This window comes from Choloepus didactylus (assembly GCF_015220235.1).
Source record: "Choloepus didactylus isolate mChoDid1 chromosome 11 unlocalized genomic scaffold, mChoDid1.pri SUPER_11_unloc2, whole genome shotgun sequence".
Classification (NCBI taxonomy): domain Eukaryota; kingdom Metazoa; phylum Chordata; class Mammalia; order Pilosa; family Megalonychidae; genus Choloepus; species Choloepus didactylus.
Genome location: NW_023637579.1, coordinates 723,642 through 737,684, shown reverse-complemented (window position 1 = coordinate 737,684; position 14,043 = coordinate 723,642). Strand labels below are relative to the sequence as shown.

General features: G+C 34.5%; 1 protein-coding gene across 1 annotated transcript; it reads right to left on the bottom strand.

The window, feature by feature from the left end:
• Positions 1 to 11,381: 11,381 nt before the first annotated feature.
• LOC119524506 (olfactory receptor 14K1-like) lies at positions 11,382 to 12,326 on the bottom strand. The gene has a single exon (XM_037823203.1). It carries the CDS (start codon positions 12,324 to 12,326, stop codon positions 11,382 to 11,384), a length of 945 nt encoding a protein of 314 aa, XP_037679131.1.
• Positions 12,327 to 14,043: the final 1,717 nt, after the last annotated feature.

Sequence of the window (14,043 nt, the reverse complement as noted above, 5' to 3'; positions counted from 1 at the left end):
TTACTTCCTACATGATATAAAATACACAAACCCTAATGACAAATCAGTGGTTTTGAACTCAATGTAAAATATGTAATTTTAGACAACTATATAAAGGTGGGGGAATGGAGGAGTATAGGAACAAAGTTTATGTGTCCTATTGAAATGAAGGTGGTATCAAAGAAAAACAAGATTGTTATGGATTTAAGAGGTTAATTTTAAGCCCCACAGTAAACCCAAGGAAATTATTAGAGAATATAACCATAGAGATGAAAAGCAAAGTATGGGTTAGGAGAAATGGGGGAAGGGGTAATGGGGAGTTAAGTAATGAGTGTAGGGTTGCTATTTGAAGTGAAGGGAAATTTCTAGTAATGGATGGTGGGAAAGAGCATTACCACATTCTAAATGTGATTAATCCCACTAATGGAAGGCTAGGGAGGGGGTGGAATGGGAAGATTTAGGCTGTATATATGTTTCCACAATTGAAAAAAGAAAGACAGTCTAAATAGATGACAATTGAATGCCAAGGATGAACCTGGATGGGATTGGAGGCTGGAGGACAGGAGGCTTAAGGGGTCACAGTTGAGATATAAGGAAAAGGAAATATAGCATATAAGCTTTGTATCGTTTTTGAATCTCTTGTACTTCTTAGCTGCACTTAATGGGATTGCATAAAAGAATGTTCTTATTCATGGGAAGTGTATATGTGAATTATAGTGTTTGTTCATGGGTGTGAGCAGCTAGTTCTCATATGTTCAGAAGACAGAGCAATAGATGATGGATGATAGATAGATAAGGAGGGAAGCAGGGAGCAACGGAAAGAAACAGTGATGTCTACAGCATGTTAAAGTTGGTGGATTGGGCTATCGGGGGAGGGGTATCAGGGTATGATGGAATTCTGTGTATGGGGTTAATATTGTTTTTGCAACTCTTCTTATAACTTTGACTTTATTTCAAAATAAAAAAAGCAAAATAAATAAATAAATAAATATCAAAAGTGTGGCCGGACTTCTCCTTGCAGCTTATCGTAAAATGCAACAGGACAGAGATAATCTGATAAATGAACTCTTGGATATGAAGAAACCAGAAATTGATAGTTTGGAAAATTCTGGGCTTCCAGAAAGTGAGACCCCAGAGGCTATAGCCCCATATGAGGAACCCAACTGCCATTTCAATACAAGCCAAGATTGGAGATGGATTTATCCAGAAAAGATTTGTGGAAAGTCCTATTGTTTGCAGCTAAGAGAGGACAAAATGCTCCAAGAGCAACATTTTGGATACTGTCATTTTGAAACACAACTTGGAAGCAAGCAGACACCAGTCAAATGCCTTCTGAACTAACAGGTTTTCTGGACACCAATGGCCATCCTTCAGTGGAGGTACCCTATCGCTGATGCCTTACCTTGGACACTTTATGGCCTCAAGACTGTAACTTTGTAAGCAAATAAACCCCCTTTATAAAAGCCAATCCATTTCTGGTACTTTGCATAATGACAGCATTAGCAAACAAGAACAAGGACTAGATGGATAATTTATGTAATGTTGGTTGACTTTTGGTAGTTTCAGCTTTCAAGGAATTTATCTATTGTAAGTTGTTGAATTTGTGACTGTAAAGTTGTTCCTGTTTTAATTTTATTGCCTTTTAATTTCTGCAGGACCTGTAGATATAGTATGGCTTCATTTATAATATTGGTGATTTTTATATTTTCTTTTTACCTTTGTCAGTCTTTTTAGAATTTTATAAATTTTTTTTGATGTGGGGGGCTCAGATGCTATGACATTCTCCATTGCTTTCTTGTTTTAAATGTCATTGAATACTGTTATAATTTGTTTAACTTTTTTGTTTTTGCTGCTTATTTATTCCTTTTGATCTGTTTTTCTAGTGCCCTGAGATTTGAAAATTAGATTATTGAGTTTACATATTTCCTGGTTTTATAAAATAAGCATTTAGTGCTACAAATTTCTCTCCCAATGTTGCTTTATCTGCATCCTTTAAGTATTAACCTGTTGTATTTTCATTTTCATTCAGCTCTATGAATATATTTATCACTTGATAATTCCTCTGTGAACCATGGATTTTGGGAAATAAATTGTTTACTTTCCAAAAGTTTGGGGGTTAATCTATTGTATTTTTGTTTTTTGTATTGTGCTTTTTTCCATTATTTTCACAGAATATTCTGTGTGATTTAAATTTTGTTAAAAATGTGTTGACATTTGCTATATGGTCCAGAATATGATTCCCTTAGAGAACTGGAATTTGAAGAGAATAGGTGTTCTGTATTTGGGGGCAGAGCATTTTATAAATGTCAATCACATCTTGTTGATTGATAGTGTTACTGTTAGTTACCTGTCCCATTTTTCTATCAATTCCTGGGAGTGAATTGTTGAAAGGGCAGCTATAAGTTTGTACTTATTTATGTCACCTTTCAAGTGTGTCACTTATATTTCATTTTTAAAGTTGTTTAATTTTGTGCATAGACATTTATGAATGTTAGTATTTCTTGTTAGTCTTATCTTTTTATCATTATGTACTGTTCTTTCTTGTCACTGGTCAATTTTCTTTGATCTAAAGTCTACTTATTTGATATGAATATAGCCAATCTTGAATTTTTAAAATGCTATTTTCATGGTATGCCTTTTTTCATCTTCTTACTTTCAACATACCTAGGTTATTAAGTTTGAATGACCAATGTAGTTCAGTTAGTATTTGTTGTTTTTTTGTTTTTTATCCACCCTACCAATCCCTGTATTTAATTAGTGTACTTAGAACACTACATTTAAAAGCACTATGGGAGTCTTCTTGGAAGATGGCAGAATAAGGACAGGCAGAACTAACTCTTCCACCTAAAACAACTAGAGAACAGGAAGAAACTGTCCAAAGCAGAGGTTCTCATGCTCCAGAGACCAGAGAAAAACCACTGCAACATATAAGGAAGAGCTGGATGTAAAGGCAGAGAAACTATGACTGAAAAATAGGGGTGAGTGAACTCAAACATGTCCATACCTGAGACCAGCAGCTGTACATTGGCCTAGGTCTTGCTAGCCATTGAAACACAGCACACTCCTAGTTCTGATACCAGCTGGTGGTTAGCCTTTCCAGTCGCACAGCTAATAGTCTTTCCATTTGGGAGTCCAAGAGCCCTCAGATTGAATATATCCACATTAGGGACCCCAGCATGGTTCCTGATGCCCACCCCCACTCCAAAAGGCAGCTGCTTTGGGTCTCCAGATGTGGGAAAGACAGTGAGGCCCTCCTTTTGAGAAAAGAGGGAGATGAAGAACAGTCCTGATTGAATAGTTAGCCAAAGAGGGCAACCTTCTAGGTCCCACAGCCTTGAATCAGACTTTGACCCAATCTGGACTCTTCCCAGCAAACTGCTGCAGTTGAGGAGAGTTGAGGTTGTGGGGAATAACTGTCCAAAGAGTGCCATTTTCTGGGAAGGCTGGGAAAATGCAGTCTGGTAAGCTGCTTTTCTGCCCAAACTTTAAGAGACTTTTCTGAAAAGCATTGCAACCGTGCATGAGAATCTGCCCCTGGTTTTGCTGGGAAATAGTGAGAAATCAGGGTCCAAAGGAGTCTTTCAGGATAATTCCAAACAACACAATCTTAGACCAGTGAGGGAAATCATTTTTCAAAAAATTCTTATCAAGATAATCAGATGCCTGGAAACCATAAAATAAATATTAGAAGGCACTTCAAGAAGCAAGAAGATATGTCAATAACCAAATTAAAAATTCAGAGGAGACACATAATTTGGAATAACAAATCAAATAAGTTCAAACAAATCTCCTTAAAAACTTCAACAAGATGGTTAAAGAGAGACAGGATAACAAGGAGACACTAGAAAAGCATAAAGAAGAATTTGAAAGAAGAGAAAAATAGCAGATCTTATGGAAATTAAAGATATTGTAGATGAAATTAAAAATATACTAGAAATACACAACAGCAGATTTGAAGAAGCAGAAGAAAGGTTAAGTTGAACTAGAGGACACAACATCCAAATTTGAATTCACAAAAGAACAAATGAAGAGGAGAGGGAAAACATTTGAACTGGACCGCAGGGAAATGACTGACAACACCAAGCAGACAAACATTATTAATCATAAGTGTCCTAGAAGAAGAGAAGAATAAATGACCAGAAAGAATATTTGAGGAGATAATTGTGGAAAATTTCCCAACCCTTATAAAAGACATAAATATGCAAATCAGAGAAGCCCAATATACTCCAAATAAAATAAATAGGAATAGGCCCACTATAAGACACATACTAAACAGACTGTTAAATGCCAGAGAGGAGACAAACCTAAGGGCAGCAAGGGAAAATCATTCACCACATACAAAAGAAGTCACATAAGACTACACTATTATTACACATCAGGCATCATAGAGGTAAGAAATTGATGATTTGACACATTTAGGAGAAAAACTGCCAGCCAAGAATGTTTTATCCAGAAAAGATATACTTCGAAATAAGGGAGAATTTAAAATTCTCACAAATAAACAAATGCTGAGAGAATTTGTTAACAAGAGCTACCCTACCAGAAATACTAAAGAAAGCTTTGCTTGCTGAAAAGAAAAAGAGAGGAGAGAGAGGCTTGGAGAATATAGAAATGATGATTATTAATTAAAATGATTAAAAGAGAGAAAAAATAGATCTGACAAACAAATGCAAAAGGATATTGTGCAACTCTAACCCATAATATTCTTTGAAATTTGCTCTCTAACTACTTGCTAAATCAAATTTTGAAAGTTTTCACTGTTCTGTATATATGTTATATTTCACAATAAAAATGTAAAAAAGCCAAAGGATAAAATGGTTGAAATAAGGACATCTTTTACAGAAATAACATTGAATGTTATTGGGTTAAACTCTCCAATCAAAAGACACAAACTGGTGGAATGTGTAAAAACATGATTGATTTATATTCTGTTTATAAGGCACTGTTTTTAGGCAAAAAGATACAAATGCACTGAAATAGGATGGATGGAAAAATATTTCATGAAAGCAATAACCAAAATAAATTGGGATAGCTATAATAAGATCAGATAAGATAGACTTTAAGTAGAAAAGTGTTGTAAGAGACAAAGAAGGCACTATATATGAATAAAAAGTTCAATTAATCAAGAAGAAATAACAATCATAAATATTTATGCACCTAATCAAGGTGCTCCAAAGTACATGAAGAAAACACTGGCAAAACTGAAGGAAGTAATAGACAACTCTACAATAACAGTGGCAGACTTCAACACACCATCCTCTTCAATAGATAGAACATCCAGACAGAGGATCGATAAGAGAAAAGAAAACCTAAGTAGTATGAATAATGAATAAGACCTAAAGGCATATGTAGATCACTGAACCACAAAACAGCAGAATATACATATTTCTCAAGTGCTCATGAAACATTCTGCAAGGTAGACCATATGCTGGGATTCAAAACAGGCCTTAATACATTTAAAAAGATTGAAATTATATTAAAAATACACAGTCTCCAATCATAATTGAAAGAAGGTGGAAATGAATAACCACCAGAGAATCTGAAATTTCACAAATATATGAAGATTGGAAACACACCTTTAAACAATCAGTGGGTCAAAGGAGAAATTTCAAGAGAAATCAACAAATACCTTGAGATGAATGAAGGTGAGAATACAGCATGTCAAAATTTATGGGATGCAGTGAAGGTGGCACTTAGAGGAAAATTTATGGCCTTGAAAGCCTACATTAAAAAGAGAGGAAGAGCTAATGTCAGAGCCTGAAAAACTGGATGAACTGAAGGAAAAACAGCAAACTAATCCCAAAGGAAGCAGAAGGAAAGAAATAACAAAGATTATGCTGAAATCAATGAAATGGAGAACAATAAAAACAATAGAGAATCAATAAAACCAAAATTGGTTCTTTGAGAATATCAATAAGATTGACAAATCCTTAGCTACTGTACTGACAAAGTAAAAAAGAGAGAAGAGGCATATAAATAAAATGAGAAATAAGAGTGAGTCATTACCATGGACACTGAATAAATACAAAAGACCAGAAGAGGGTACTATAAACAATTGCATGCCAACAAACTTGGATGAGTGGACAACTTATTTGAAACACATGAAGAACCTATACTGACTACAGATGAAATAGAAGACCTCAATAAACCATCACAAGTAAAGCAATTAAATAAGTCATCAAAAACTTCCCTACAAAAGAAAAGACCAGGAATGAATTCCTTCACAGGGGAATTTTACCACACATTCCAAGAAGAATTACCAGCATTCCTCTCAAACTCTTCCAAAAAATTACAGAATAGGGAATATGACTTAACTCATCCTATGAAGCCAACATCAACATAATACCAAAGCCAAAGATACTACAAGAAAGAAAATTGCAGACCAATATCTTTAATGAATATAGATGCAAAAATCTTCAGCAAAATACTTGCAAATCAAATCTAACAGCACATTAAAAGAATTATACAACACAACCAAGTGAATTTTATTCCAGGTATGCAATGGTGGTCCAACAGAAGAAAATCAATTAATGTAATACAACATTAATAAATTGAAATGGAAAAATCTCATGGTCATCTTGACTGATGAAGAAAAGGCATCTGACAAAATTCAACATACTTTCTTGATAAAAACACTTCAAAAGTTAGGAATTGAAGGAAAGTTCCTCAACATGTTAAAGGCCATTTATGAAAAACCCACAACTAACATTGTATTCAGTGGTGAGAGACTGAAAGCATTCCCTCTAAGATTGGGATGGGACAAGAATGCCCAGCATCACCACTGTTTTTTAAAAAAAATTCTAGAAGTCCTAGCTAGAGCAATCAAGCAATAAAAAGAAATAAAAGGCACCCAAACTGGAAAAGAAGTACAACTCTCATATTTTAAGATGGCAAGATCCTATATTTAGAAAATCCTGAAAAAACTACAACAGTTACTGGAGCTAATAAACAAATTTAGTAAAATGGTAAGATACAAGATTAACCCACAAAAATCGGTAGTGTTTCTGTACACGAGTAATGACCTAACCAAAGAGGTAATTAAGAAAACTTCCATTCACAATAGCACTTAAAAGAATCAAGTATCTAGGAATAAACTCACCAAAGGATGTACAGACCTGTACACAGAAAACTACAAAACATACCTAAAGGAAATCAAAGAAGACTTGAGTAAGTGGAAAGACATTCCATGTACATGGATAGGAAGACTAAATGTTAAGATGCCCATTCTACCCAAATTTGTCTACAGATTTAATGGAATACCAATAAAAATTCCAATAACCTACTTTTCAGAACTGGAAAAGCTTTTATAAAATTTATGTGGAAGGGAAAGGGACCTCAAATAGCCAAAAACATCCTTAAAACATGAATGAAGTGGGAGGACTCACACTTCCTGACTATAAAGTTTTATTTTTAAAACCACAGTGCTCTAACCAGCATGGTACTGGCAAAAGACAGATGTACTGATCAATGGAATCAAATTGAGAGTCCACAAATTAAGCCTCAGATCTGGGGTCAATTGATTTTTTACAAGGCCTCCAAATCCACTAAACTGGGCAGAATAATCTCTTCAGTAAATGGTGTTGGGAGAACTGGATTTCCATATTGAAAGAAATGAAAGAGGACTCATACCTTACACCATACACAAAAAATTAGCTCAAAGTGGTTCAAAGACCTAAATATAAAAGCCAGTATCATAAATCTAATAGGAGAAAATATAGAGAAGCATCTTCAAGACCTGGTGATAGGAGGTAACTTCTTAGACCTTACACCCAAAACACAAGCAATAAAAGAAATAATAGATAATGGGACTTTGTCAAGGTTAAATATTTTAGGGCTTCAAGAGGCTTTGATAATGCAGCCAATTCAATGGGAGAAAATATTTGGAAACCACATATCTGATAAGGGTTTATATCCAGAAAATATAAAGAAATCATATAACTCAACAATACAAAGAAAAATATTAAAAATGGGCAATAGACATTTTTCCAAATAGGAAATACAAATGACTACAAAGCACATGAAAAGATGCTCATGTTTACTAGCTATTAGGGAAATGCAAATCAAAACCAGAATGAGATAACATCTGACACCCATTAGAGTGTCCACTATTAAACAAAAAGGGAACTACAAGTTTGGGTAGGATGTGGATAAATATGAAGACTTATTCTCAGATGGTGGGTACATAAAATGGTACAGCTGCTGTGGAAGATGGTGTGGTAGTTCCTCAGAAAACTAAACAGAGTTTTCCTATGACCCAGCGATTCCACTACTCATTATGTACACAGAAGATCTGAAAGCAGACATTTGCACACAGATGTTCTTAGTGGCATTGTTCACTATGGACAGAAAATGGAAACAATCCAAGTGTTAATCAGCCTTTGAATGGATGAAGAAAATATGGTATATACATATGATGGAATATTGGGCAGCGGTAAGAGGGAATGAAGTCCTGAATCATGTGACAACATGGTTGAACCTTGAGGACATAATGCTGAATGAAATAAGTCAGACACAAAGGGAAAAATATTGTCTGATTTTACTAATATAACTAATTAGAGTATGTAAATTTATGATCATAAAATTTGCAATATAGTTTACCAAGAAATAAAATGAGACTAGAGAATGTGGAGTGGTTGCCTAATATATACAGAATTTTAACAAGGTTGAACTTAAATGTTTGGAAATGGATAGAGGTGTCAGTCACTCATTACTGGGATTATATGTAATAGTGCTAAATTGTATGTGAATATGGTTGAAAGGGGTTGTTTAGAGTCATGTACTCCACCAGAAGGAAAGCTAGAAGTTAAAATATGGTAACTTATAACACAGTGAATCTTGTGGTGGATGATTTTTATTATTAACACTACAAATATAAATGAGTTATTTCATGGACTAGAATAAATGTATGACACTTGTAAAAAGAGTTAATAATAGAGTGGTATATGGGGGGAAAGTACCTGCTGAAAACTATGGTCTATAGTTAAATGTAACATCTTAACATTTTTTCATCAACAGTAACCACACCAATAGCAAGGAGCAACAATGGGTGGGAAGGGATCAAGCATGGAGGGTGTTGGGGTTTATTTTTATGTCTATTTTTCTGTTTGTATTAATGAAAATGTTCTAAAATTGATTGCAATGATTGCATAACTAGGTAATGATACCGTGAGCCATTGATTGTATACTTTGGATTGATTAAATTGTGTGTGAATACACTTCAATGAAATTTGCAGTAAAAAAAATCTTCACCTATTTAAAAAACTCTATGGGTATGCTTATAGCTGACTTTTTTTTTTTGTTTTCTGCTTCCTCCGTTTTTAATGCCATTTTATTGATACATTTTCAAACACTATATAATCTATCCAAAGTATACAATCAATGGCTCATCACCACAATCAATTTTAGAACTTTTTCATTAATCCAAATAGATAAAAAAGTAAACGATAAAAACCCCTAAACATCCCATATTACTTATCTCCCTATTATATATATATATATTTTGCCTTTATTTCCTTACTGATATGCCCATACACTGGATAAAGGGAGTGTTAGCCACAGGGTTTTCACAATAACAGGGAAACACAATCAAAGCTATAGTTATACAATCATCAGTAAGAATCAAGTCTACTGGAATACACTTCAACAGATTCAGGTATTTCCTTCTAGCTCTTCTAATACACTAGAAACTAAAAAGGAATATCTATATAATGCAAAAGAATAATCTTTGCAATGAGCTCTTGACTCTATTCCTCCAATTTTGTTCCTTATTTTCTCCTTTCTTTCCTTCAAATGTGTTAACTTGCCATATTTATACAATTCCATTTTAACTTATGTGCAGAGTATTGAATATATAACTTGGTATAGTGTTCTTTGTGATTACTCTAGGTATTACAATATACATATATAACCTACTAGGCTACTGATATCAGCTTTTTACCACTTTCAGTGTAATTTAATAACATTTTCACTAAGGTTACTTCATCTCCACCAATTTTTAATAAAATTTTAAGGTATTCCTTCCACATGCATTGAACACCAAATTGAGCAACATATTAACTGTTGTATATTTTTTGCTTCTGTCATCAAATATGATTAAGAAACTCACATGGAATAGATAATAAATACATAAATAAAATAAAAATGGGGATACTTGATGTATGCCAAGTTTTACCTATTTCAATATTCTCCTATCTTTATGAAGTTCAAAGCCCTCTTCTTTCATTATTCATTTATTGTTTCTAGAACTACACAGCCATTATTTAAGAGGAGGTCTGGTGGAAACAGTCTTAGTTTCCCTTCATTTTAAAATTAAGAGCACCTGGTGTCAATGTTTTCTCATTCTTCGCTAGTAGTTCTGTTTTTATCAGAGTGGAAGGTATTTGTCAGTACTACAGTATGTTAGTGCACATGTGCTTAATGACACAGAGGGGAAAGGAGTGTTGATCCTGCCTCAAAGTGTGTTTGTGACACCAGGAAAGAGCAGCATACATGACAACTCTGGATCTAAAATCAATATCTCTGAATTTTAAAATTTCCTTTTTGGCAGCAGTTAACAAAAGTAAATAGCTATTTTAAGCTGCATTTATTAACCACATCTTATATTTAGGACATTTTTAAGCAAGCAGGACTAATGTAACGTGTCTAAAACACTACCAACTAGAGGCAACAGTCTGAGAAGAAAATTGGTATACCTTCTTTGTTAATCTTGAATCCATGGATGTCAAACAAATAGATGTATTACTTCTAAATTAGTTTTCTGAAAATGTAGTTGCTTTCTTTTAAAAGCAATATTTCTAATAGATGTGAACAAATAAAATTAAATAATGCAGTTAGCCATCATTTTGAAAAAAATAGTTTACAACATATGAGGCAAAGAAAACTGGTGGTCAATTGTGGTGCATGGACTATCCTAACATAATAATGGTTAAAGAAACACAATATCATTTTCTAAAACATAGCAGGTCCAATACATAATAGTATTTATTTTTAAATAAAACTATTTAAGTGAATATACTCATGAAATTTAATGCATGTGTTTTTTTAATATACATGATTGTGCTATCTTTCCAAGATTTCAGAATTAGATAAAATTTGACATGAAAACAATGCTAAAAATGAGACAGAAATAGAAATAGGTCAGTTTTTGGTGATATATAAAGTCCTTACTTTCATACAATAAAATCTGCTAGAGTGAATAAGACATAAGCTAATTACACAAGGAAAATAATATGATAAAGCAAGATAGAGCTAATTGAAACCAGGGAGGAATCTATTCCAGCTGCCCAATATTAGATTAAAGAATCAAATCAGAGACTAAATTAATAAATTAAATTACATGCCTAATATCACAGAGCAATAATTTATAATGAGAAAGAAATATTGAACATTTTACATTTACATTTCTATTTCCAGTATTTCTTACTGCCACAAAGTTTCCATAGGAGCTTTCTCAGTGCTGCCTTGATTTCCTTATTCCTCAGAGTATAAATAATGTGATTCAGAGTGGGAGGTACCACAGAATACAATACAGATATCAGCAGGTGCAGGAAAGTGGGGGAATCTGGCACTGGCTTCAGATAGGCAACGGTTCCTGTCAGGAGAAATGTGGTCACAACTATAAGATGTGGCAAGCAGGTGGAGAAAGCCTTTGAGCAGCCTTGCACAGATGGTATGCTCAGTACTGTATTGAAAATATAGACATATGAGAAAACAATAGCAAGTAAACAAAAAAAAACATAAAATGTTCCAATTGCCACACTTATATCAATAGCAATATGTGCCTTAGATAAGCAAGAAATCTTTAATATTGAGGGGACATCACAGAAAAACTGCAGGACTTTCCTGGAGCAACAGAAAGATAAAGAGAATGTGCCAGCTGAGAATAAAGTGCCAAAGAATCCTCCAAAGAACCAGGAGGTAGTAGCCATCCTCACACAGACTCCCCTGCTCATGATGGTGCCATAGTGCAGTGGGTGGCAAATGGCCACGTAACGGTCACAGGACATGGCTGTGAGGATGAATGCCTCAGAAGAGGCAAAGGGAACCACTAAGAAGACCTCTAAGAAGCAATCCAGGAAAGAAATGGTGCTTCTGTTGGAAAGGGAGTTGAGAATGGATTTGGGGACTATGATGGAAATGAGACAAAGATCAAAGAGAGACAAGTTCTTCAGGAAGAAGTACATGGGGGTGTGAAGGCACTTGTCCAGGGTGACAAGGACAACAATGAGAAGATTCCCCATGAGAGTAGCCAAGTAGGTCAACAAAAACAGGAAGGCGTGCGGGACCTGGAGCTCCCTGGTGTCAGAGAATCCCACGAGGAATTCAATCACCACTGTAATGTTGCTCATGTCCTTGGCCTCTAGTGTGCTTCCTGTGGGATAAAGGGGTTTAGTAGCATTCACAGGTTTCCTGAAGCTGTACTATCCGGAGAATGCACATTTATTTATCGGAAAACATTTCCCATAACATGCTTTTCAGAAAATGCACGTTGTCAGTTTGCAGTGTCTGAGACTAGCTTCTTAGTGGAAGCCAGTAATGTACACGTGGTCTCTTTGTATGATGAGATGTGGCGATATTACCTCATTTCTTTAGTCACTGTATTGCCAAATAAAAAACACATCTGGACTTGGTAAGGGAAGACTTTATTTAAAATATCAGCAAGCATCTCAAGAGTTGGGCAAAGAGGTTTCTCCTATAGAGAGAGACACAAACAAGACTAGAGGGAACGTGGAGTGAAGAAGGGGGGTGAAATAGCACAGTGATCAGACAGGAGAACAGAGATGATTTTATGTTGAAGACAGACTATTATTCAAGAGAATACCTCAAGGAGGGGCTAAATGCTGGTTCAGGATGAGGGTGGGAAAAGTTGAGGAACTTTATCCCAAGTTTGGTTAACAAGCGTTTTGATCTGAGTTATCAGTGGGTACAAGCTTCAGCTAGTCATTTATGAGGTGAAGAATGGGAATTTTGAGATTCTTGTCATAGATAAACAAGGGGAGCATCAATAAGACTTACTTAAGTCATATAAGGAAAAATGCTTGTTTTCAGTAAGCTATTTTCTGGAATATAAAAGGTGAACTGGGGGGTGGTTTCTTGACCATTCCTGTTTTTCATGACCACAGGGCTCAGGTAAATTTCAACATTGTCAATATATAAAAGGAGAAAGTCTATTTTCATAGCAATTTTTATAACTATGGCATTGGTTCATACTGTGTAATACTAAATGCAATTCTCATTTCTTTATTTCTAAGTTAATCAAATTAAAATTAATTTTTGTCTGTCAGTCATTTAACATGGAACATTTCTTTTGTAGGAAAATATTTTAAATGTGAATATGCAGTGTTTAAATTTAAGCAGCACGAAAATTGTGAATGTAGTAATAATGAATGGAAAATGATTCATTATTTACTATTGCAAGGTTCAACTCAAACAAAACAATGAGAAGAAAATGCTTCAGTAACCGAGAGCATAATCCTCTTCCATACCATGTTGCAGGGAAAACATAAGGAAAATGGAAAAAGAGAAAAATCATAAATTAGAAGGAATGCTTAGAAACGTCACAGTGCCAAATGGAAAATAAAAGCAAAGGCATCAATAGAAAGCAAAAAGGCCTAATTCTTTTCACAGTCAAGCAGACGTATTTACCTCTCACACCAAGCCCCTCCTTATGCCCTATCATTCCAATCACCCTGTCTCCTATCTGTATGGAGTCAATGGAAAAAGTGCTGAGAGAATAAATCTTTAGGATTAAAAGAAAGATGTTAAAATGTCTAGGTAAATTTGTAGCAAAAATTTTATATTTCAAAGAAGACAAGGTTTCTTTCTCTAAGAAAAGGGAGAGGAATGAATTTATTCTGTTAAAAGAAATTAGAAATTTTGAAATATGGAGAAAAATTAGGATACAGTTTTTCCACATTTTTCTTATTTAAGACAACTTTTGAGAGAATCTAGAACAGATTACATTCGTTTACAAATAGGAAAGTATGGGATGCTTATTTCTGCAAGAAGTATCAATTCCTCGATATCCTTAGAGATAAAAGTGAATAGATTCTCTAGCATCTTTTT

Bases quoted from the DNA above. Each gene is read 5' to 3' on its own strand.
- LOC119524506 (XM_037823203.1), bottom strand. From the start codon at position 12,326: ATGAGCAACATTACAGTGGTGATTGAATTCCTCGTGGGATTCTCTGAC.